This window comes from Pipistrellus hanaki (assembly GCF_964339955.1).
Source record: "Pipistrellus hanaki genome assembly, chromosome: 7".
In the NCBI taxonomy this organism is placed as follows: domain Eukaryota; kingdom Metazoa; phylum Chordata; class Mammalia; order Chiroptera; family Vespertilionidae; genus Pipistrellus; species Pipistrellus hanaki.
This window is the reverse complement of record NC_140509.1, coordinates 66818922-66844147: the sequence shown is the minus strand read 5'-3', so window position 1 is coordinate 66844147 and position 25226 is coordinate 66818922. Positions and strand designations below refer to the sequence as shown.

The 25226-nt window shown below is 36.3% G+C and overlaps 1 protein-coding gene across 2 annotated transcripts in view; it reads right to left on the bottom strand.

Annotated features, from left to right (window-relative positions):
* Nucleotides 1-25226, bottom strand: part of MAP3K5 (mitogen-activated protein kinase kinase kinase 5) — a 159258-nt gene that overhangs the window by 59539 nt on the left and 74493 nt on the right. For both annotated transcript variants that reach the window (XM_084890655.1, XM_084890656.1), the window contains 4 exons: nt 16124-16236; nt 11917-12076; nt 9538-9691; nt 2637-2744 (listed from right to left, as the gene is read on the bottom strand). In XM_084890655.1, coding sequence (XP_084746781.1) covers nt 2637-2744; nt 9538-9691; nt 11917-12076; nt 16124-16236 — 535 coding nt within the window. The remainder of the gene's footprint in view (nt 1-2636; nt 2745-9537; nt 9692-11916; nt 12077-16123; nt 16237-25226) is intronic.

The window sequence follows — 25226 nt, the reverse complement described above, 5'->3', positions numbered from 1 at the left end:
GCTATTTAACACCAACAAGGCCCAAATCAACACTCAACCTTATTTAATCAGCACAAGCCCTATTTTCAGGAACTGCTTGGCCTCAGATCCCATGCCACAGCAAGGGCAAGAACAGGAACCAGGAATTAATATTGAGGTAAGGTGGCAGCAATTATATTCTGTGAGTCATTATTGGTGCCCTAGGCAATGGCCCTTCCCTCTCTTCTTTGCTAACAAAATATGAATTCGTGCAGGCTCAGGTGACAATGCTTAGGGACAGCGAAACTGATTAGTCTACATCAGCCACAGTAAGTCCATTTCCCTTGCTGGCGGTTGGTTTAGGCATGGTCACCTGATGCAACTTTTTGCATAAGGAAAGAGCCTGACCCTCCTCCTTTGGATTTGGTCTGTGTCAAGTGATGCTACTTAAGACCATGAGTGAAAAACCAAGAGCGTGCAGAAAAACCAACTGAGAATTCTGACACTGTCAAGCCACTGAAATCAGCCCCAGAACGAACCCACCTCAGAAGTTCTTATAATATGAGATAACATTTCCTTATTACTTAAGCCACTTTTAGTTGGGGGTTTTGTAGTTAAAAGTATCTTTGAGGGGTGAGAACATCATATCATCAAAATCTATACTCCTAGGTAAACATATTCCCCTCCTAAATTCCTAGGTCTTCTCAGAATGGCCATGGCTGGAGCTGGAGCTGGAGTTAGGTCAGCACATCCTACTCCATTGGGTCCCTGTTGTCTGAGAAGCCATCAGAGAGGATGGGAGTGCTTAATTCTCAAACCCAAACCGGGGGGGGGGGGGGGGGGGGGGGGGGGAGAATTTAAATAACAAGCATTTAAAGTATCTTGCAAAAAACTTCTCTTCCTCAATCTAGGTTTTTCTTTCATGGTCATGTACAGACTTTCTTCAAGTACTAACTTCAAGTACTAACTTACTTACTTAAGCAGTAACCATCTATTGAACAAAGGGAGAACAATTAAAAGATTGGGATTTCAATTAATTTTGCCTCTGAATGTAGAGTAACTCTCTGAGAGTCCCTGAACTCTTGGGAATTTGGGTAATGATCTTAAAGTTTTTAAAGTTGCAAAATGAGGTTAAATACTAGCTCATGTAACTTCATTCCAGAGTTAGAATGAAAACACTGAGAGAGGAAGTAACAAAATAAATATGATAGATGAAAAGCAACATTCTCTGTTATTCTACTTCTAGAAAAAAATTTCTGAACATTCCATGACAAAAACAATCCATTTCCTGCTTAACATAAGATGTATTAAACCTGTTGCTATCTATTATTTATAGTTATTACAGTTGTTTTAAACTAACAATAATAACAAAGTGATCTTATTTTTATTGCTTGTCCTCATTTCAGTTGTAGCACTTCTGTTTTTAAAAACAGAGAAAATGGCAGTGCTAATGAATGGATAAAACTAGGGTTTGCAAAGAAATTGGCAGATTCAAAACAGAAACTGACTTAAGAAAGCTTACATTTTTGAACAAAAAGAATTTTTAGCACTAGAGGTAACAGGAAATGAGCAATATGCAAATGCAGAAATTCTTCTTGATCAAAAGATAAGAAAAGACAATTGACAATAAAATCTTTAAGCCTTCATGCATTCACTTCTACCCTATTATGTTTAGCTCTTAGCATAACATAAAAACTGTCTCTACAATAGTTGCAAAACATAAGCGAATCAATACAAGGCTAACTTTACTGAGTGAAGAACCTCCATAAAGGAAAAATAATGACCACAAGCTAGAAATAGTACTCATTTCCCAAAAATCTTTGGTTTACTTTCTGTTCTTTTTGTGTCTTCCAAATACTTCTGGCTCTCCACTCATTTTCCGGGGCCTTGCTAATTGCTAATTCCTTTAGCTCCATTCTGTTTCCAAGTGTCCTTGGACAACCTTGCTTTTTCCAGTCAAGCCTTTGAAAAATCTCCCCTTCCAGATAATCATGCTTACCTCTCCTAACCTCCTTTAGTTTTTGTGGTTTCAACTGGGTGACTACTCTACTGCTATATGATATATATCCATATACTTTAAAATAATGTGAATAAAACAATGGGCACTTTAAAACAATGTTATCAACATGCAAACAGTTTTTACTAGTTAGTATTAACTTCGTTTCTGGTCAGTTACACTTGGAATGATGCCATCATGGCAGCTATAGATCTGAACTTTCAATAGCTCCTTCTCTGGGTTTGATTAATTTGCTAGAGCAGATTACTGAACGCAGGAAAACATCTTATTTACTAGACTATTGGATTAGTCTAAGAGGATATCGCTCAGGAACAGCCAGATGGAAGAGATGAATAGGGTAAGGCATGTGGGACAGGCCATGGAGTTCCCGTGCCCTCTCTAGGCTGCCACCCTGCCCACATCTCCATGTGTTCCCCAGTCTGGAAGCTCTCTGAACCATGTCCTTATGGGTTTTTACAGAGGCTCCATTACAGTCATGATTGATTAAATCACTGGCCAATGGTGGTTGATTCAACCAGCAGCCCCTCCCCTAGCATAAATACATTTTATAATATAATCAAGTTATTTCTTCTTAACTAATGCAAATTTTTCCGGAACATATAATTGCTGAAAGGGTAAGTCCTTCGCTAGTAATACTCATCTTGATAATTGCACAATTTACCTCGTCATCAGGAAGCACGTGCCAAATCGATATTGTCTTTTCCTCAACTTCATTGTTGATAGACAAATATGAAGGCTGATAGATTTTGGTTGGTTCTAATATTAATACCTTGAAAACATAAAACAAAATAAGTTAATATTAGGGACTTAGGATTCAAACCATGTAGAGCTGACATAATGACAAGGCACTGGTTATCGGATGAAGTTCTGGGTCCACCACTAGAATAAACCATTTAAAGCTTTGACTATTGCCATTCTATGAGTCTTCTGACTATTTTATGGTATTATACAACTATCATAAGTTCCAAAATAATACATCACCTTTTATTGCTAAAAAATTTGGAAATAAATTTCTGAAGACCATATATTTTTTTGGCTATCCCCAATCAATCTACTAATAGTACTTTTTAAAAGTTTTTAATTTATCAGGCAATACATACTTCATTTCTACAAATGTAAATGTGCCAAAGAAAGGCAGCAATGTGATAAAACAAATAATTCTGTACAAGGAAAGGAAAAGACTCCATATATAGAATGTTGCATACTTTAGGTTTTCTGCTGACATATCTATGATCAAGATGTACAGTTTTTATACCCATGTAAATCGATTGAGAAATTATTTTGGTTATTATTGAAAGAGTTTACATATAAATCAAAGAAATGGATATAGCTGTATGAAATAAACATGTTCACACTGACTTCATGATACAACTGATACCTTACCTAATAAAAGAAAAACATGCAAATTAACCATCACTCCAGTATGCCAACAGCCAATCAGAGTGAATATGAAAATCAACCCAACAAAGATTGAGGTTAATTTGCATATGCGGGTGCTGAGTGGAGTGAAGCCTACTATGAGGGGAAAGGGGGCAGCAGAGGGAACTAGTGGTGCTCCAGACAGAAGAGAGGGCTTGCAGGCTTGGGGAGGCCCAGGAGCAAGGAGGTGCCAGCTCCCAGGCGGCCAGGGAGTGGGGACATGGTGGCCAGATAGTGCGGACTTGCCGGCTCCCAGGCAGCTGGGAGTGAAGCCAGGGGAAGGAAGGCCTATTCTTGCACGAATATCGTGCAACGGGCCTCTGGTCTTTAATAATAATGTATTTATAACCTTGTGATAAAAAAAAAGAGAAAAATAAACTTGCTCTTGTTTTGGAGCTATATGAGGGGTATGTGATAAGTGAATTGAAAATCTCCATGGAAGGAGTGCATGATGTATTATATTATTACTAATATTTCATTTTCGGAGCAAATAACATTAAAAACTACACAGGCCCTTATTTAAAAGGTGCTCAGATGTTCAAAGGCACCTGCTTAGCTCAATTTTCCTATGCAGACTTAAGTAGGAATGTTAAAAATAATAAAAAATAAAGCTAAATGCTTAACTAGTAGAGAAACTGGAATAGTTCTTTCTGCTCCACTGCTTAAAATTCAAGATAATTGCCTTTTTAGAAACGATCTTGTATCAAGCAAGGTTTCCCAAGTAAAAATGAAGGAAAAATCCTGCAAAAGGCTCTATCAAAAAGGAATTCACAATACATTCTTACCTAAAGTGCAGCCTAGACAAAAATCTGGGTCAGAAATTAACTCAGCCATACACTGCAAACCCACTGTACTTACTTTACAATAAACTTAGCATAACAGAATTTAAGTTAAAGTACAGGGAACTAGAGAAAAGAGATTAGAAAAACAAAATTTTCTTTATGCTTTACTATAAAATTGTAAGGGCATAAAGAATTCTTGGTCAGGCTCTAGTTATGAAAATAAGATAGAATATATCATAAATAAACACAGAGTAAGAGCCCAGAAGGGAACAAAACCTATAATCTGACTCAGGAGCATACCAGGTAAATCAAAGTCCAAATTCCAATCAACAGAGGTAAGTAATACTGGTTAATAATGAAAATAAATTTTCAATCTAAGCTTTACAGAAATAGTGCTCTCCAATCTGAGAGTCCTGGTGCTTGTGAAATGAAAGGAATAATACGGAATAAAAGATGGGTTCCCATCCCCAAATAGCATCCAAGTCACTGCACTGACAAATGAGCACATACCTCATTCCCTAATTACATGGGCACCTTATTTAACATTTAGAAAAGCACAGCATTAGGTTCTCTTCTGTCTTCTTAAATTGTGTTTAGTGTCTCACATATTTCTAACAAATAAAATCTGAATTATGTGTTCCTGCTTTGGGATAGGGAATAAACACTGGTTGCAATTATCATCATCTAACATTTGTTAAGCCCTTTGATCTGCCCTGGAAATGATAAAATATGAGGGATTTGTAGCATACATTTTGGAGGTCACAGAAAAGTTGAGAAAAGAACCCTCCCCCCCAAAAAGAAGCAATTTGATAAAACCATCATAATTGAACTCAGTCCATAGTATACACATTTTCACTTTTAGTTTCTAGTCTTTTATACTGGTTAACACTACGGCCAACTGCTAACTTTATGCATCTGAAGTGGGAAGAAAGACAGCAAGGCCAATAACCTATAAAAAGTAGACATTTAACTGAATTATCAGGCTCCACTTCCTCTCTCCTGACATTAGTTGATGAGTTGATGATCACCTAACTTTTTAATGTAGAAATTAAAGAAAATATACACAGAAGAGAGGTGAGCGAAAAAAATAAATTGCACTGAACCTAATTAATAATAAATGATGGAACCATTAAAATCATTTCCCAAAAGAACTTAACACCTGCTTTCTGTTGCTCAGGGTCATGGTTTTTCTTGGAGGAATGAGACGAATATAGTAGTGAGATAAATGGACACAAATTAAATTGCTTACTAATATAAGTCTCATACTGGTCTTAGAAAGATCCACTTCAAAATAAGGATAATGTTGTCACCTCAATCAAGACCTACTGCAGCCTTAATAAGTGTGAGCCACAGAAAATGCTACTCTAAGGAAATGACAAGACACAATGACTGATATGGTCCCACTATGCAGTGGAACCTGGGTAGGAAACCATGATTGCAGAGAGTGGGCCTGGTGGGACAGGTAAATGAGAAAAGCAGGATGAATGGGACTATATTCAACATCTTAAATAGGAGCAGCTAGCTGGCTCTGTAGATTGTTGCTTTTAAAATATGCAGTCAAAAACTGCCAGTCCTTTTCATTTTTTTAATTAATTAATTTATTAAGATTCCCTTTTATTTAATAAAATGTTTTTATTAATTTTAGAGAGAGAGGAAAAGAGAGGGATAGAAAGATAGAAGCATTGATGAGCAAGATAAATTGATTGGCTGTGTCCTGCATGCCATACTGGGGATTGAATATGCAACTCAGGCATATGCCTTGACTGGGAATTGAACAGTCACGGCATATGGTTCACGGGTTGGCACTCAACCACTGAGCAATACTGGCCAGGCCCCTTTCATTTTTTTTAAGAGCAGTTGAAAGTCTGGAGTTTTACGTGAATTCTCCTGATTTTCCACTTGAATTTTTAATAAACTTTATTTTTCAGTTGAAATATTCCACTTTTCACCATTTTGTCTATCTTTTCCTCTTTAATTAACATGATCATTATGTTATTTAAAGTCCTTATCTGGTATTTCCAGTATGTGAATCACCTCCGGATCTGCCTCTATTGGCTGTCTTAGCTCTTCATTATCAGTTACTTTTTCCTGTTTCTTAACATACCTAGTAATCTTTGATTAAATCTGAATGACACTGCAGATGCTTTGAATTATATCTTTCCAGAGATTTTTTTTTCCTAGTTAGCAGTTAAATATCATTGTATCAACTTGATCCTATCAGGCCTTATTTTTATTCTGGTTTTGTTAGGGTGGTCCGTTTTAGTTTTGCAGTTACTCCTAGGGCTTGGGTTTCTATGCAACAACTAAGGACTTGGGGAGTTCACCAAGGTCTCATCACTCTAGCTTGGCCCAAAGTCCAACTGCTTATCCCTGCATGGTTTAAGCTCTGGAGTATCTCCTCAGCTTTCAGCCTTCCAAAGGATGTTCTCTGCCACTTCAGGTCAGGATCTCTTAAATAGCAAGAGAACTTACCTTTATAAGGTTTATTTACACCATATGGGTCTCATCCAAAACCCAATTTTAGTCAAAGATTGATTTATAGTTGTGTTTATTGACAACATGCTTACCCTTTTTCACACTATCTGAAATAGCCAGGCAGAATCCTGGGTTTCATTCTTCAAGGATCCCTCTTTTCCAACTTTGCCTGCCCCTCATATTCAGCTGCCCTAGAGCCCCAAACACTAATACGTGTCTGCTCTACCCAGTGAGAATGTCATTCCCAACCAGGGCTCCACCTCCTTGGGTTGCAGCCAGAAAAATGACCCTGGGGTGGAAAACTAATGGATGAAAGTGGGACTCAATTCCAAGGATTGTAGTACTGTGATAACAGCTGTTTCATGCCTCCAAATAACTGTTTTGTGCATTTTGTCCAGATTTCATAGGTATTTTTTAGCAATACCAATATCATTTACTCCATCATAGGAAGTACAGTACTGAAGATCCAACTCTTTTTTATTTTATTTTATTTTTTATTTTTTTCAACTCTTTATTTTTAAATGGTGGCAACAAATCCTTCTTTTTTTAAAAATCACTGAGTGGTCTTTTAAACACATGATCTTACACATCCTTACCCATAATAAGAGAAACACTAATTAAAACTACCCCAATATACCATTTTTCATCTATGAATTTAGCAGAAGTTTAACTCTGACAATACACTTTTTGGAGAGACTTTGGGAAAGCAAATATGTTGATGGTGGGTATGTCAAATGATACAATCCCTATGGGAGAGCAGCATGAATATTAATCTATTCCACTTCTGGGAATTTGTCCTACAGATATAGCTGCACATGTGCAAAACAGCATAGGTATAATGGTGTCTCATTTTTCCCCCTTTATTTGACTACTCAGTTATATTAACCTGTTAACCGGGGAGTTCCCTTTTTAATTATGCAACTTGTAATGGGCACGTACTCTTTCACTAGGACGTGTCAGTACGTCATGCCCGGAAGACGTAATTTCATATTATTATTATTTTTATTTATACTTAATTAAAATAAATGATATATATATATATTTTTGTTTATATATAAAGCACAAAGGAAAATACAAAATTACAAAAAAATAGAAAAGAATACCAACAAAAAAAATGGAAACATAGAATTAAAAAATTATAAATTTTACAAACAATTATAAAGATTACAAAAAATATATACCGTCCCTCTCAGGGCGCAACATATATTTCAAGGACGTATTAATACATCCTACCCGTTCCCGATATGGTTTTCGTTTGACGTATTTATACGTTCCACTCGGTTAACAGGTTAATTTTCTCTTCACATGATTTGCCCGTATTTCTTTTCTGTATAAATTAGGAATTGGTTGAGGTTTTTTGCATATTAGGGAAATTGATCATTTTGCAACATTAGTATTAAGTATTGTTTCCTTGTCTCGCATTTGCCATGTTTATGGTGTTTCATACTGAACAAAAATTTGAATTTTTAATGAAATCAAATTGGTCAATATTTGCCTTTCAGGTTTACAAGTCCTGTTTTTGGCTTAAGAAGACCTCTCTCACTTGGACTACACATTTATATCCTACTAACTTCTCTCTTCATATTTTCTGGTTTTATTTTTTATATTCACATTATGACAGACTGATTCATATTAAGCTAATTTAAATCAGATCAGAACAGCTAATATGAGTGCTTTCCTCTCACAGCTAATTTTCTAGTAGATCAAGTAAATAGTCAATAATTAAATACTTAGGTCTGTGCTGTCTTCTCTCACTACCACATTTACCAGCATCAGCGCACCAGCTCAAGGCAAGCTGCCAGCTCGCCCTGAGATAAGTGCTTTCCTAGCTACGCATAATCTAGGCTAGAAAATAAAGTTAAGTGTTTTAATATGAAAGACTTTTCAACTAAAGCTCCTGCTGCGTTTAAAGCTTCATCTGAAAACAAGAGTAAAGAAAGCCTGTTAATGCCGGCAATTGATTTAATTAAATCAAACAGATGATGCTATCAACAAGAACTACAGAACAAGATTTTGTGAAAAGAACTGGGTTGTCACCACCTCTGGGTGTGGGAGATTGAGACTAGGAACTCAAACAGAGAGAGGTATGGCATCCCTTTGATGTGAGAAGAGATTTATGCACACAGTGAATTGCCATAAATTCTTGCATTGGATGCTAAAGCTACATATTGCTTTAGATGGTATTCTGAGAGCTATCAGGGTGGGGATGGCACTGGCTGAGAAGATGAGCAACATATCTTTTAAAGTGTTTGTGTGTCCATTATATATATATATATATATATATATATATATATATATATATATATATATATATATATATATATAAAGTTTGATAGAGACTAGCCAAAAATTAGTTGCAGGCCCAAACCTACAAGTCACCATTTCCCATGATCTTCTAAAGCATTGTAAAGAGTGATTGTGGATACTACATCTAACTCTGACTCATGTGGATAATGGGTGCCAGAGATGGAATAATAGCGCAGGTAAGCCTGACACGTTTCACCACAATAATGGCAACTGATATTGATGACAATGTCAACAAAGCTGGAGTCGGAACAAAATTACCCATCTGTCTGGTCTGAAGAGATGTCTTGACTTGCTGAACTAAGAGACAATATTTTCTTGGGAAAGTGCACTTTACAACTTATGAAAAGAAACATCTAAATTTCATGGCAAAATATAAAAATGTATCTAATGTCTCTGCATTTGAGAAGTGATTTTAAAAAGTAAGCTAAAGCAAACCAGTGTGCAGAAAATAAATGTATTAACCATATAACTGTTGTTTTAGGGCATAAAAATCAGCATATAGAACTATTACAACCACAATGCAAGATAAACTTTAAATGAAAGAAACAAGATAGAACTATAATTAGAGTTTGTACTCACTGGAAACCTAACTACAGTAACATCTGTCTTTGTGGCCTCGACCAGGAAGTCCATCCAGAAGTCCACAAGTTCCTGTATAGCCACAGGCTGCTCTGTAGTCAATTTCACAAAATGTTTATATATCAAAATTGTCTCTACAATAGACTTGAGGTACCTAAACATTAAAAGATATAAAACACACGAGGCAAATTTAGAACCATCTGTTCCCATGTATTCCAGTCTTACTCTATAAATGTAAATATGACATTAAAAATTATGCATTCAGATTCAACAAACATCCATCATATATGATATGTCATGGACTATCACACATTATCTCATTTAAATTTCACAAAAATGAATTAGAAGTACCCATCTGTCTGGTCTGAAGAGTTGTCTTGACTTACAGAATTAAGAGACAATATTTTTTGGGGGAAAGTGCACTTTACAACTTATGAAAAGAAACCTCCAAATTTCATGGCAAAACAGGCTGGTTTATACCCATTTTAAAGATGAAGAAACTGAGGCTTAGAGGGTTTAAGTAACTTGGACTGTGTGATACATCTGTTTAAAACACGACTTTTAAAATAATTCCTGTATCCTATTCAAGGAAGTGGTGAATGCATTTATTTTAAAATATACTTCCTTAAGAAAGTTTTTCTAAGTAGACTCTTCATAAGTGATCATTATTTTACCTGTAGCAACTCAGTTTATATATTACACAAAAATCCCCAAATCTGATAAGACTGCTGGTACCTCCAAAAATGAGAAGTAAGGTAATTGTAATGAGATAATGGGTATGCAAGCACACTGTAAACTATAAACATGAAAGCTAACACTAACTTAACTGGAATTTAAGGCACTGTCTCATGGTGATTACTATTGAATAAAACAATGTTTGTTTTCTTGTCAACAGAAGCCAGGATACCTAAAACCAAATCTCTTTGAACCTGTGCTTCAGTCTCAACCTCCTCTACCATCAGAATGGTTATTATGAAGAAATAACAAATTCGGCTACATTTAACACATGCATTTACTAGTTTGTGTATTTCATGCCATTTGCCGAATGCCCTCTGTGAACCTACTACTAACAGTACAAGTCTGTTCTCCATTGTGCACAATGCTAAGGAGACAGAAGGTAAAAGGCACTACAGCACCATGCAATCAATATCAACAAAGCTCATACTAAACAGACACGACTAACAATATCGAAAGAAGAAAATTTCATGAGACGAAATAATCACACGTGTATCAGTGATATCCATGAACTTGTATCTGGAAGGGGGAAGGGTTATAGGTCAGGGTCTGATTTTGAGCAGATGGGATTCACCAGTGTCCCCAGCTGGAGAAGGGCGCTGCAAGAGGCATTCTCAAGTGGTATGGCATGTTCGGTGTGAACAGACAGCAGCGTAACAAACACTGAGCCTGGAATGACTAAGGGCAAACCTTGTTTGCCAAGCCAAGGAGATGGACTTGATCCCTTAGGCTGAGGCACCATTGAACGATATTGACTTAAGGATGTCAGTGGAGGGGGAAGGTCAGAAAGATCACAATGGGAGTGATGCTGGGGAGGATTTGCTGAAAACGAGAAAAATCCCTTAGGAAGGTATGAGGATGTAACAGGGTGGTCATCTCCTCAAATGTTTCCTCTGAGGAAAACAAGTCAGTGCCCAGGGCTCAGAGCTGCTCTAAGCCTTTCTCGGTATCATTGTTAACCTTTAAAAGTCTTATGGCTAGTGATCAATCATTACATGTGATGTATAATAAAATTAGCCCTGTTTTCAAAAACAGTCCTAAATGCAGATGGAATTTTATTTTTCATCTTTCCAATTATCACTTACATAATGATAAGACTTGGGTGCATGCCAAGAACAATTTGAAATTAGAAAAACAGAGAGAGAGAGAGAGAGAGAGAGAGAGAGAGAGAGAGAGAGAGAGAGAGAGAGAGAGAGAGAACACCAATACATGTCAGTAAACCCTAAGTAAAAGAATGGTAATTCCCAAGCTGAGATTAGATCATCAAGGAAACAAAGAGCATGTATTTGAAGCAGAGTCCTGGGAGGCTGAGATGGAAACTGTAAACCTGCTGATTAGATTTGTGGGTGTAAAGTTTGAGGCTCCTGCATGATTTATGCGGGTAGCACTGGGTTAGTGGGTTGGTCAGTGTGAGAGAAAGGCTAAGCTGGTAGCCGGCAGACATCACCTGTGTCCAAAATCATCAGATCCTATATCCAACACATTTTACTTATAGACATCACTTTTTTTCCTCTATATTCTGCATTTTATTCTATAAGCAAATAAAATAATCTAATTGTATGTTCAAAAAATATAACAATTTGGAAAGAAGCGATAGGAGCTGTTGATGAAAAACAATTGTATAAACACATAACAGTTTATTACCATGCCGGTGTCTTCAGTTTAAAAAGCTTTTCAGATGCCTGAATGACTCTCAAGTGGTCATTGGCCAGGACACTGGCCCCCAGAAAAAATCCAACTTCCCAGTAGCTCTGGAGTTTTTCCAAGTTTCCCTTTTTACCAAGAAGGCTGCTGAGCTTCACCCCTAGAAGAGGGACAGGAAATACAACATTACTAACACACAGCAGGTAGGCAGAGCTGACGTTTTATTAAAAAACAAAATGAAGCTTTCATTCTTCCTTTCGGATGAAAATAGCTTTGTTCTGTTTCAGATTATGAAATGGATTTGAGTTCATTGTAAAAATGTCAGATTAATCATAAAGGTACACAGAAGGAAGGGAAACTTACCCATTAACTTAAAAACTCAAAGGCAACGGCCACTGTCACTTAGATGTACATCATTCAAGAATTTTTATGTGTGTCTGTATGTGCAAAAATTAAAAGATGCTAACACTATGTTAACACTCCTGCACACCCCCTACTGGGGGTGTGCTCACAACCAACATATGTGATGCTAACACACCTGCACACAAACAACATAAAAGATGCTAACACTCCTGCACACCCCCTACTGGGGATGTGCTCACAACCAACATATGTGCCCTTGACCAGAATCAAATCTGGGACCTTTCAGTCCGCAGGCCAAAGCTCTATCCACTGAGCCAAACAGGTTTCAGCATATGCTCCTTCATTCCCTAATGATATCACAGATTCTTTAGTTACTTGAAAGGGAAATATGCTAACATTCTATCAGTTAGTTGAAGTATAAATGTGTACAGTATATCTCTTTTGTAAGAGTAAAATGCTACAATAACATTATATGCAAAAGGAATTATACACGACAGAGTTAAAAATAAGGAAGCTGACAGAAAAAACGTTCTCTTGATTAATGTAACAACACTTGAAATCAAGTAATCCAAACCCTACAACTTTGTTCTTTTTGTTTTGTTTTTACAATGTTTTGGTCCTTCTAGATTCTTTGCATTTCATTAAAATTTTCATCTCTACTCTGTCTTATATTATTTTTGCATTTGTAGTTATTTTGCTTAAGAAAAATATATCCTTGAAGAATTGTTTAGTGCCACTAACATCCATTCTTTGTCAAGAAAATTATCAGACTCGAAAGTTTTTTTGTTCAATAGAAATGCAAATAATTTCTGTTCAATAGAGTTTTTGTTCAATAGAGATGCAAATAACTTCTATCTAATAAAATAGATAATCTCTAAGATTAGACCTCTTGAACATAAACCAATTTTTTAAAAATCAGACTCAGAAATTATCTTTGTTAAATGATCTGTAACATTTCTTGTTAAATGATCTATAAATACCCTACTTCTTAAATACTCTTTGAACTGGACACATTCTCCTACTAGTTTCAGTATCAACTTGAGTTAACAAAAATGTCTTACATGTGTCCATTTTATAGATTATGATTATAAATTTTTAATTTTTGAAAATTATACTTTAACAAAACAAAGTAATCTTTAAAAGACATTATGCTACTTTTAAAAAATATATTTTATTGATTTTTTTACAGAGAGGAAGGGAGAGAGAAAGAGAGAGAGAGAGTTAGAAACATCGATGAGAGAGAATCATCGATCAGCTGCCTCCTGCACACCCCCTACTGGGGTTGTGCCCACAACCAACATATGTGCCCTTGACCAGAATCAAATCTGGGACCTTTCAGTCCGCAGGCCAAAGCTCTATCCACTGAGCCAAATAGGTTTCGGCATATGCTACTTTTTATTATATAATTCCACTTAAGCCATGACTATTTCAGGAAGAAGTCCACTCTTCACAGTTTAGGATAAATTAAAAAGAAAATAGCTTTGTCAATTTAAAAATTTATGAGATAAAAAAAATTATACATGTATATGGGACAACATCCACGGTCTCCTTTCTGAACATAATATAAAATATAATGAATACAAATGAAAGAAGAAAGTGTGTGAGAAAAATGAGATGGGCAAAACATGTCTCTACCAACCTCAATTGAAAATGAGCATCTCTTTATTGTACATTACATGCATATTTATTGTATATTACATACCCACTCCCCATATTTAGAGGCCATTTCCATAGGAACAAGTCTCAGAAGTAACATCGTATTTAGTGCTAGGATACAATATTTTTAAGGGTCTTGATCCTTAGGGCCAATAGCTAAAGCACTATTATTGATGTACCCTTTTATACCTTTTTACCTCTCCTTACCAGCTGGCTATCTCACCTTAAAAAAACTCTGGCTAAATTTATACACAGCAAACAGTATGCCACTACTGTTTCAAATATCAATTCTTTGATTCAATTGTATGTTTAGATAATTTAAATAGACAATGCTCTAATTAGAAGTGGTTGGCTTCTAAGAATTGAAGATTTTAAAAATAGTTTAGTTTTATGATAGATTTACAACTTGGAGCCACTATTAGAGTCAAGGCTGCTTTAATGGAGAAAGGTAGGAGACAGAGCCTTTATTGAACACTCATTAGATGCTTAGCACTGTGCGAAGCATGTTGGAAATGTAACTCTTAATTCATACAGTCATACAAGGAATTAGAGATTTTCTCTTTTCTTCAGTAAGGAAAAAAAGACCTCAGAGACCTTTAACAACTTGTCTAAGGTCATTCAGCTTCCATAAATAGTGGCAATTAAATTCTTTCCATTTCAATTTTCCATTACGGAGAATTTCAAATATACATGAAAAGAGGAAAAAAAAATGTAACAATGAATGGCCATACTTTCAATTATTGCTAACATTTTTCCCTTGCTTCATATCCTGAATATTTTTGTTGCAATATTTCAAATTAAATTACAGACATCATGACATTTCACCCTTGTGTTGCAGCATACACCTAAAAAATTCTGTTCAATTATTGCACCTAACGAAAATAATGATCCCTTAATATTATGCAGTATCAGGTCCTAAGTCAAATTCTCTAATTGTTTTCCAAATATCTCCTTTAGCTTTTTTCAAACCAGAATCCAATCAAGAATCATTAATGGCATTTGTTTATTATGTTGCTAAATCTCAGTAATTACTCCAACCACACGTTTCCCCGACACTGAGTTTTTAAAGAGACAAGGAGGACTGTATTATAGAACGCCCTTACATTATGCATATGTCTGATGCCGCTTCATGGTGATGTCTGATTTATTTTTCTAGACACTGTGATTCCTATTAACTGTTAGATCTTAAATTCGGGCTAAACATTTTTGGTGAGGCTGTTTCACAGCAGATGCTGTTTGCTCCATATTCACCACATCAGGAGGCCCGTGGGGAGCCATCCACTAAGATGCTAGTTGGACCACTGACAGCCTGGTCCCTGAAGGGATGTACAGGTACGTTTGTTGCTTTGTGACTAACAAGCAATCTGTGAGTGAGCTTTGGTACCATGTAAATATGGCAAACAATTATTTTTTACAGATAAACATTTTCATTGACCCTGGCCAGAATCATTATTTCAACATCACTATCAGTTTTATCAAGCTTTCTACGCTATTAGCTAGCAGCCTTTTGAAGAATACATTCTTCTGAACAAAATAGTATGTAGCATGCTTTAAGATGAGCTTTTTCAATGTCTTTAAAAGAAATGAAAAGCACTTAATTTTTCCCCCCTATGATATCCAATTTTCTGAGAAGTTGGTCACCTCCACAGATAACGAATTGATTTGTGCTTGGTGATGAATTTTGTTTTGATTTCTTTTTCTTATCTTTATAGATTCACAGATTTTAATATTCAGCAATACAAATTTTACTTTTATTACTCCTTGAAAATGAGTTTCAAATGGTAATTTGTCTCAATTCCAATCACATTGTTCTTTTATTACATCATCATTACTGATAGAGACCCAAACCTATAATTCTGACTCTCTCTCCCATTACATGTCATAGAGTTAAAAAAATTCTACCAAAAATGGAACCTATATTTTCTATGTTAGTTTGCGCTGAAACAATAAATATTAACCAGGGTGTTTTTGTAACAGGTAAAATCAACTAAAAATTGATTTAAGTCACAATATCAGGATTCTGCACCATATTGGAAACATTAAACAGGGAAATATAATAAAAAAAATTTTTTTTTCAGGAAGTCAGATGAGATAGGAAGCTAAAGTACATCTACCAATGATTCTTTTTCTTTGTATAACATTGGCTCCAGTTTATGGATTTCCATGTAAAATACCAAGCTGTAATTACCAACTTTCCGGAGCTCAAAGGAAGATTCAAACTGGTGTCCAGCTGCCAGAAGAAGAACTGCATAATTAATTCCTGACTGTAGTGTAGGCTCACTTTCAAATGCCTTTTTGAACCTATAAAACAACAACAACAAATGTACAAGTTTACTTTCTCAATCATGAAACTCTTGGTGTGCAATAGCTTCTGTTTGCATAACTCCAATGCCTGAGTAAGTAAAAATATTCTACTGGCCTTCACCCAGAATTAAATGGGCTATTAAGATTTATTGCTTAAGTGACTGCATATTCTCACCCTCGGCTCCATTATAATAGAACACTTAACCTACCTTAACCATAGCAGCCCAGTCTTTGGAAAAGTCCTCTCTTCAATAGTTTACCAGAAATGTGAGAGTGTGTATGTGTTGCATGTATACACAGTGGAGATTTTAAAATGAGAACTGTACACGTATTTTTAAAAGTGGTCTTATAAAAAGCCTTAAAAATACACAGAGCAATGAGGAGGATCATCTGGGTAACATACTAAAACAATCAGTTCCATAAGAGTGGTATAGAAATGAAATAAAGAACGTTTATTGTACCAAGAAGTTAAGAAAAATGAAGATTGTGCCTGTGCATACTAATTTTAACTCCAAGAGAATAAGAAGCCTTTTCTGAATATGCATGAAACTAAATATCAACCTTTGAAAACACTTCAGCATTGTAAAAGACGTCAGTGCTTGCATATCCATTGTATTTTCAAGGTAACACTTCCATTCTAGGTTTTCCCCCCACATACATCATTCAATAGGCAACAATATTCAATATCATTTCATTTGGGTGCATGGAGAAGAAGAAAAGTAAAATAAATGCCCTAGTGACTAATAGAAACTACCTAAGACAAACACAAAATAAAACCTTTATTTTAAAACAATCAGAATGAGGACGATATAAGGATTAAATACCTCATGAATGACTATTTGATGACACAAGGTTATGTAGAAAAAAATACTTTATAATTTCATGTTAAAGGTGTATACACACACACACACACACACACACACACACACACACACTGTATAATGGCATATTAGCTTCAAACAGAATGGAAAGAAGGACATAATACAGAGCAGAAATCAATGAACTAGAAAGCAGATGTGCACCAAAGGTTACCAGCACTGCCAAAAGTTAGTTCTACAAGAAAATTAGTAAGATTAATAAACTCATAGGCAGCAGACTGAGAGAGTGAAGTGAAAGAACAAGAGAGAAAATACAAATTGAAGGTCTTACTGGCATTTAGAAAGAAGTAAAAGGAATATTCAAAACAACTTTATGACAATAAATATGGCAATTTAAGTGAAATAAAAAGAATCTTGAAAATCACATATTAGTATAATACAAGGGGGCGGAAATGAACAGTCCAAATAGTTTTTATCTATTACAGAATTTATAACAACCCGAGATTTTGTCATTTATCTTCCCCAAAAGGATATAGGCCTCATGAGAGCAGGGAACTTGTCAGTAATGTTGAGCACTGAATCTCTAGAGCCTGAATCACCAGACAGCCTGACTCACTGCAAGTGATTACAAAATACTTGCTGAATGAAGGAAGAATGCATCTATTTCTTATCTGGACTGAGACAAGTGATAAATACAGCAGTATGCAGAAGATAAAGACAATCTATTCTCCTCTTTGATAAAAACCATATGATCAAAAAGCTACTACATTCTTTTTAAAAAATATATATTTTATTGATTTTGTACATAGAGGAAGGGAGAGAGAGAGTTAGAAATATCGATGAGAGAGTCATCGATCAGCTGCCTCCTGCACACCCCCCACTGGGATGTGCCCGCAATCAAGGTACATGCCCTTGACAGGAATCGAACTCGGGACCCTTCAGTCCCCAAGCCGACGCTCTATCCATTGAGCCAAACCGGTCTCGGCCAAAAAGCTACTACATTCTTAGGCCACATTGAATGGGTGAATTGCATTGCATTTTAACATTTTTGGAATTCACCACTTTATAAAATATTGGCAGTGTATATAGTTTTCCTTGATGCCTACTTAGGGTCCTTTCATTTATTGCTAGGGAGAGTTCAGTTTTCTCTGAAGAAGTAGTATATGATCTTTTTTTCATGCAACTACTAAAAAGCTTGAATCTCAATTATACCAAGCATGCTGTTCCTTATTTATTGGCATATTTGTATTCTCTAGTTCCTTGGTGCTGATTTTTCCTATATATTTTTATCATTCCATCACATTTTTTTAAGATTCAAATTTGATTTAAAAATACATATAGTTGTTAAAATACTGAAGCCATCCATTTTGGCTGAAGATGATGCATTTTTGGGTAAGTGTGCCACAGTATTAAATGGCAGAAAACTCCATGGTTTGAAATGCTGTTCACGCCATGTTCCTGCATTATTGGTTTAGTTCTGCCCCATACTGCTTTCTCTCTGGGATCTAGCTTGAAGGAGCAGCTTTCTCTGGGAATTAGCCAAGGAAAAGTACACATAGCATAACCAAAACAGGGCTCTTAAACTTCTGCTGATAATCAATCCAGGCACACACCAAAACCTGGTGCCAGCGGGTGGCAATATATACTCTTCCTACAAAGGGGAACAGTGCATCTCTAACAAAAAACACAACAGAGCAGAGATGACATTTGAAAAACTGGGATTAACACCGAATGGTGAAAATAAACAATAATTTTAGCTGGCTCAGAATACTAAGCACTTCCTAGGTATAAAGCATTATACTTGACCCACCAGGCTTAATATTTCTAGTTCTGACAACTCTTTAAGATAGGGAGGATTTTCTCAAGTTTACTGATCAGGAAACTGAAGCATGGAAATATTAAGCCATGGAGTTTAGAAGTGGTCAGGCAGGAACGTTACCTAGCTCTGCTGGATTCCAAGGCCTGAGCCCTCATCTCTGTATCACTTTGCAGGAACATGTGCTTGCTATCAAAGAAGAGACTAAGCTCAAGCCAAGTTCTTTCTATTGAGCTGTCATTTTCCCTTCTCTGTGATATAACAGCTGTGATTCTTTCTGAGACACATACAAGTAATTAAACTGAATTTCATGGTGCTTTACGTCTCTAGGGATATTTCTGAAATTATTATTCTCACAACCCAGAGGTAAAGCATTAGAGAAAGGCTACTGCCAGATCACTTTGCTCATTCATCTGAAAGTGGTGGGGCCCTCTATTTAATTCAAACTGTGTATTTGTAAAAATTCCTAACAATAGAAAAGTCAGAGAGAAAATAAAGAGCCCCAAATTCTAACTATGTTCTTCCAGACCTTTTATTATGTGCATACGTCCCTCCCCCAGAAAAGAGAATCATGCTCTTTATAATCTTTTACACTTGATATATTAAATATTTTTAAAATCATAATTTCCTTCTGGATATATATCCAAAATAACTGAAAGCAGAAAACTCAAAGAGATATTTTTGCACCAATGTTCAATAGCAGCATTATTCACAACAGCTAAAATGTGGAAACAAGCCAAATGTCCATCAACAGATGAATAAACAAAATGTGGTGTATACATACAATTATTCAGACTTAAAAAGGAAACTCTGATGCATGCTACAGCATGGATGAACTCAGAGAACATCATGGTAATTAAATAAGCCAGCCCAAAAGGTAAATGCCATAAGATTCCACTTATATTACTAGGGTAGTCAAATTCATAAAAACTGAAAATAGGATGGCAGTAGCCAGGGGCTGGGATGAGGGGAGAATAGAAAATTGTTGAACAGCTATAGAGTTTGAGTTATGCAAGAAGTTTGAGTTATGCAGGAAAGTGTTATAGGGAAAGTGATGATAGTAGCATAGCAATCCAAATGTATTTAATGTCATTGAATTAATTGCATGATTAAAAATGGCTAAAATGGTAAGTTTTTAAAAAAATATATATAATTTATTGATTTTTTACAGAGAGGAAGAGAGAGAGATAGAGAGCCAGAAACGTTGATGAGAGAGAAACATCGACCAGCCGCCTCCTGCATAGCCCCCACCGGGGATGTGCCCACAACCAATGTACATGCCCTTGACCTCGAATTGTACATGCCCATGCCCTCGAATCTGGGACCCTTCAGTCCGCAGGCCAACGCTCTACCACTGAGCCAAACCGGTTTCGGCTAAAATGGTAAGTTTTATGCCATGTATACAGGGTAAAGGTGAAAACAGGTATACAGTTGTTCATATGGAAAATAATACAATAATTACTAAATAATAATACAAAAATAAATTGTTTCATATACTCACAACTATAAACCTACTTTTACCCCACCCTGTACTTTTATCATCAAACCCTTCCAAATCTAAATAAATGACATTCCATCACATGGGGATGTTATCCTTCACTTGGACATTTAGGTTTCTTCTAATTTTTTGTTATCATAAAATTCACTGTAGTCAACATTGTTGTATACCTATCTTTGTTCCTATATGTGCTATTTCTTCAGGATGGTTTCCAAAGGACATTAAGTGGACTAAAGAACCGGAATTATTTCAAAGCGCTTGATGCACAGTGCCAAATTGCTTAAGAGAAAGGTTTTACCAGTTAATATTCCCAAGAGAAGTGTAGGAGAGACACTTTTCTATTGCACCCAGGCCAAAATAAAGTATTCTCATCTCTTTTTATCTTTGCCAACTGATCACAACAAGAAAGCATAGCTCAGAGTTTTAACGTACACTTGATTGCTTTGAGAATGAATAGCTTTTGTGTGTTTATGATCAATCTAAACTTATCCTTACAATAACTGCCAATTTTCTCAACTTAACATGCAAAACCCACGTTTTAAGAAGACTGGGGAGATGGATGGAGACACTTCTGGGAATGTTCTGAAGAGGAGATATAGGTGGGGCCAAGGCTTAAATTTAATCAAAGCTTTAAGGATATGAAGAATAGTAAAGATTTAGGAGGAAGGGAGTAACAACAAAAATATGGAAAAGATCTAAACACTTAATAAAAAGAAATAGTCATATTATCAATTATGGTTAACTATTCAATAAAGTGGGCCCACTAAGAAGAATCTCCAGCGATAATCAACATAGTATTGTGAAAAGCTCCCCAACTGATATGATGTTCAGCCAGGCTTCCATATTTTTCCATATTCTCTTTTTCAGCATAATGCTGATAAACTTCTAGTTCTCTCAGTCATCCTCTGATAACTACGTTACATAAAACAAGCCTTAGTTGCTCTCTTTAGGTGCTCAGTACTTGTTAGCCACAATTAGGAAACCTGCACAGTGACATCTATCTAATAACAGGGTAATATGCAAATTGGTCAGGATGCTGTCACATAATGACTGATCAGCAGGCTGCATGTGCAGCAGGAGTGGGTGGGCAGGGATTTGTAGTGTCAGTGGGCAGGGACTTGTGACACTTAGGAACATGAGGCTCACACCCTCACCCTCTGCGCCAGCCTGGGGACATAAGGTTCGTATCTCCAACCCTGGCAATGGGCCCCAGGATGTGAGGCTCGTGTCCCCACCCCCTGCACCAGCCCTGGGACTTAAGGCTCACATCCCTGCCTTAAGCAATGGGCCCAGGGACATGAGGCTCACATTCCTGCCCCCTGCAAAGGGAAAATAGCAATATTAAAACATTTACTCTAATTAATTAGTTCAATAGCAGCATTATTCCCTTTTAATGTGCACAAATTTCATGTACCAGGCCACTAGTATTAAATATTATAATTCTTGCATTTCAAGTTGATCATGCCATAACAGAGCTTCATCCAATCTATTATTTGCTTAATGCATTATTAAATCAAGGTCAAGGTATCAATGTACCAGAGTGCTTGTTCACAAAGCAACGATGGGCATACTGTGTGTTTTACCTGAGTCTCCAGGTCATCCTGGAATTACTGGCCCTTTAGGAGCCATCTACACTGCACACCAATGAGCTGGGAGTCATGCTGAGTTATTAAGAACTTTTCAGGCTTTGTGTTCTAAAAACAAAAGTCATCAAAAAATGGGAAATTCACCTCATAGACACAATAAAAAACTAAAAATTATGTCAATGGAAAAAGGGTGAGATAAAACTCTGGGGGGTATGGAGAGTAGTGGAAATACAGATAACACAGAGAAAGATATCTTAAAGCCAATAAAAAGAATAAAGGACTAATCTGGCAAATGGAAACTAGACATAGATCTTTATTTGTAGGTTGATTGGTTTGTTACATAACTCTTCCAAAGTAAAGCCACCCCATCAATAATATAAAAACTGAAGTGTTATTGGCACACAATACTGTTTGAATAGCATTGTCACTGACGTAAAAGAAAATTAGTTGATAAGGCAATGCTGTCTGTTCTGTCTCAAGTTACTATGGAAAAATGAACACATTAATGTGAAAACAAAACCTTAATGTTTTTAATTTCCTGCCTATAGATCTACTTTTGGCATTACAACAGGAGAGACATGGTTATGCTAACACAATAGGGACACCTATTTTGCTTTCAAACTTCAGAAAATGACTTTGTATCTCCCCTTAAGAATGAGAATATCATCATCTCTAAAACCAAATATGAGTCCAATCTCTGCTTATCCCTCATGACCCCATGACAGCCCTGGCATATGAAATTCAAAGCCTATATAAAAAATATACAGATACTCTATAACTTTTCCATCACCTATAATATTTAGCTATATCCATAAAGAGAAAGAAAACACTTAGGAATGTTTTAGGAAAAGGAAATTTTTAATCTCATTAATGTCAATTTTGAACAGGGATAAATATCTCTATATATAAAAGCCTAAGAAACAGTTACAGCAGAATGATTGGAATGACCTAAATGATTGGAATGACCAGAACGACCAGTCACTATGACGTACACTGCTATGACTAAAGCAAAGCACTTAACCTTTAGTCGCTATGATGCACACGCCTACCAGGCAGGCAGGCGAGCAACTAGGGGTGAGGAAGCAGGCAGGTGAGCGGTTAGGGGCTAGCAAGCAGGCAGGCAGGCAGGCAAGCAATTAGGGGTAAGCAGGTCCACAGGCAAGTGAGAGTATGCAGGCCAGGCTGAGGGACCCCCACCCCATGCATGAATTTCATGCACTGGGCCTCTAGTAACACTGTATAAAGAAATGCAAAACATTTTCACATATTATATACTAAGAATATAACACCAAGGGCCTACTATTCTAGGACTTTAACGTATATTGCTTTAATTAATTCTCACAACAGAGCATTCATTCCTAAAGTGATAATCTAAACCAGTTTTAATAATCTTGCTCTTGATCTGTGTAGTATTGGGCTGATGATGAAATACTAGAAGCATAAAGAAATGTAAAGACAGTCTGGTGTAGGGTTCCTTTCCCCTATTGCTTAGTTTTATTTTTCAATTACAATTTATGTTCAATATTATTTTATATTAGTTTTAGGTGTACAGTATATAGTGGTTAGACAATAATATACTTTACAAAGTGTTCCTCCTTATATTTCCAATATGGTGTAGGTTTTTATGAACATGCTTCCTCAGCCTTAAGACAAAAACACAGAAAAAGGTGTCTTCCTTGCATCTCCAGGCCTTGATGTAGCTAAACTGGATTTAAGCCTGAAATGGCTGTAGGCACCTACAGCACTAATGATGGAAAAGACCCGGCCTACCTTTTTAAGCTGCTGACTCAATCTATGTCAGACCAAACCCTATTTCTTAACTTCATATTTTGAAAGACACATCTCCTTTTTGTTTAAATTCATTGGAGTAAGGTATTCTGCTACTTATAGGATGATGAGAATATTCTAACTCATCTAGGTAGGTATTATTATTTTTTAAATAAAAAAACCCACAGAATTTCTGCCTTAGCCTGTGTGGCTCAGTTGGTTGAGCACTGTCCCATGTACCAAAAGGTCACCAGTTTGGTTCCTGGTCACGGCACATGCCCAGGTTTCAGGCTCGATTCAGTGTTCCTCTTTCACATAGATGTTTCTATCTCTCTCTTCCTCTCCCTTCTTCTCTATCAAAAATCAATAAAAACAACACACACACACACACACACACACACACACACACACACATTTTAATCAGAATTTCCTAAAGGTTAAGTACTTTGCTTTAGTTTATACTGAGTCAATTTTTATCTCCTGTCAGTTTCCCAAAAGTCTCTTCAACAAAATGGTATAGGCATTCCTGGAAATGCCTGTTTCTGAAATGTAATAAAAACAACACTGGACCTGAAAAAAACAAAAACACACACCTAGATTTTAAATTTAAAAATTAAAGTTTTTTGTTTTGTTTGTTTTTTAATTTCAGAGAGGAAGGGAGAGAGAGATAGAAACATCAATGATAAGAGAAAATCATTGACCTGTTGCCTCCTACACACCCCCTACTGGGGATCAAGCCCAAAACTCAGGCATGTGCCCTGACTAGGAATGGAACGGCATTCAATCACTGAGTCACATAGGCTGGGCTAGATTTGAAATTTTATTAGTCATAGGACATCAAGAAATCCACTTAAGTTCTTTGTGTTTCAATTGCCTCAGATGTAAAATGGAAAGAAAAATGTCTGCTGCCTAAGCCTTCAATATAACAAAATGTTCTGAGTGAGTCTCGCTGCATGGAAACTCAGCATAACTATTTCATAGTTATTTCACTTATAGATTAGGTTAAAAAAAATTGTGTCATAATCATGGCAGTGAACTCTCCATGACCCTCCAAATCATGGGCAGTAATATTTCCTTGGGTCATTCCGGTTCAGTCTGCCACTTCAGAAATGCCGTGGACTTTTTTTTTAGGGTGTAAATCTAGGCCCTTGGGTCACAATATTCCATACCTCGAAAGTTGATTACGCTCTTAGGTTCACTCTCTTCTCTTGCTCTTTATTCCATACCAGCCCCCAATAAGTCTTAAGACAGGCACACTGGCTGCTTTCTTTAGCTTATATATTTAACCTTCTAGTGAATGACTATGATAAAAAGCTACAATCTTTTAGCAACTGAAAGCTAACCTCAGTTTCTCCAGAGATCAAAAAGTCATTTTTCAGACCTTAACTTGGATTATAGAAATTTAAAAAGAGAAAAGTGGTATTCTTTTAGACATCCACAAGAGAGCTTCAGTGAACAAAACTAACTAAGGAAGTGACAATGAAAAACATCAACTGTTAGAG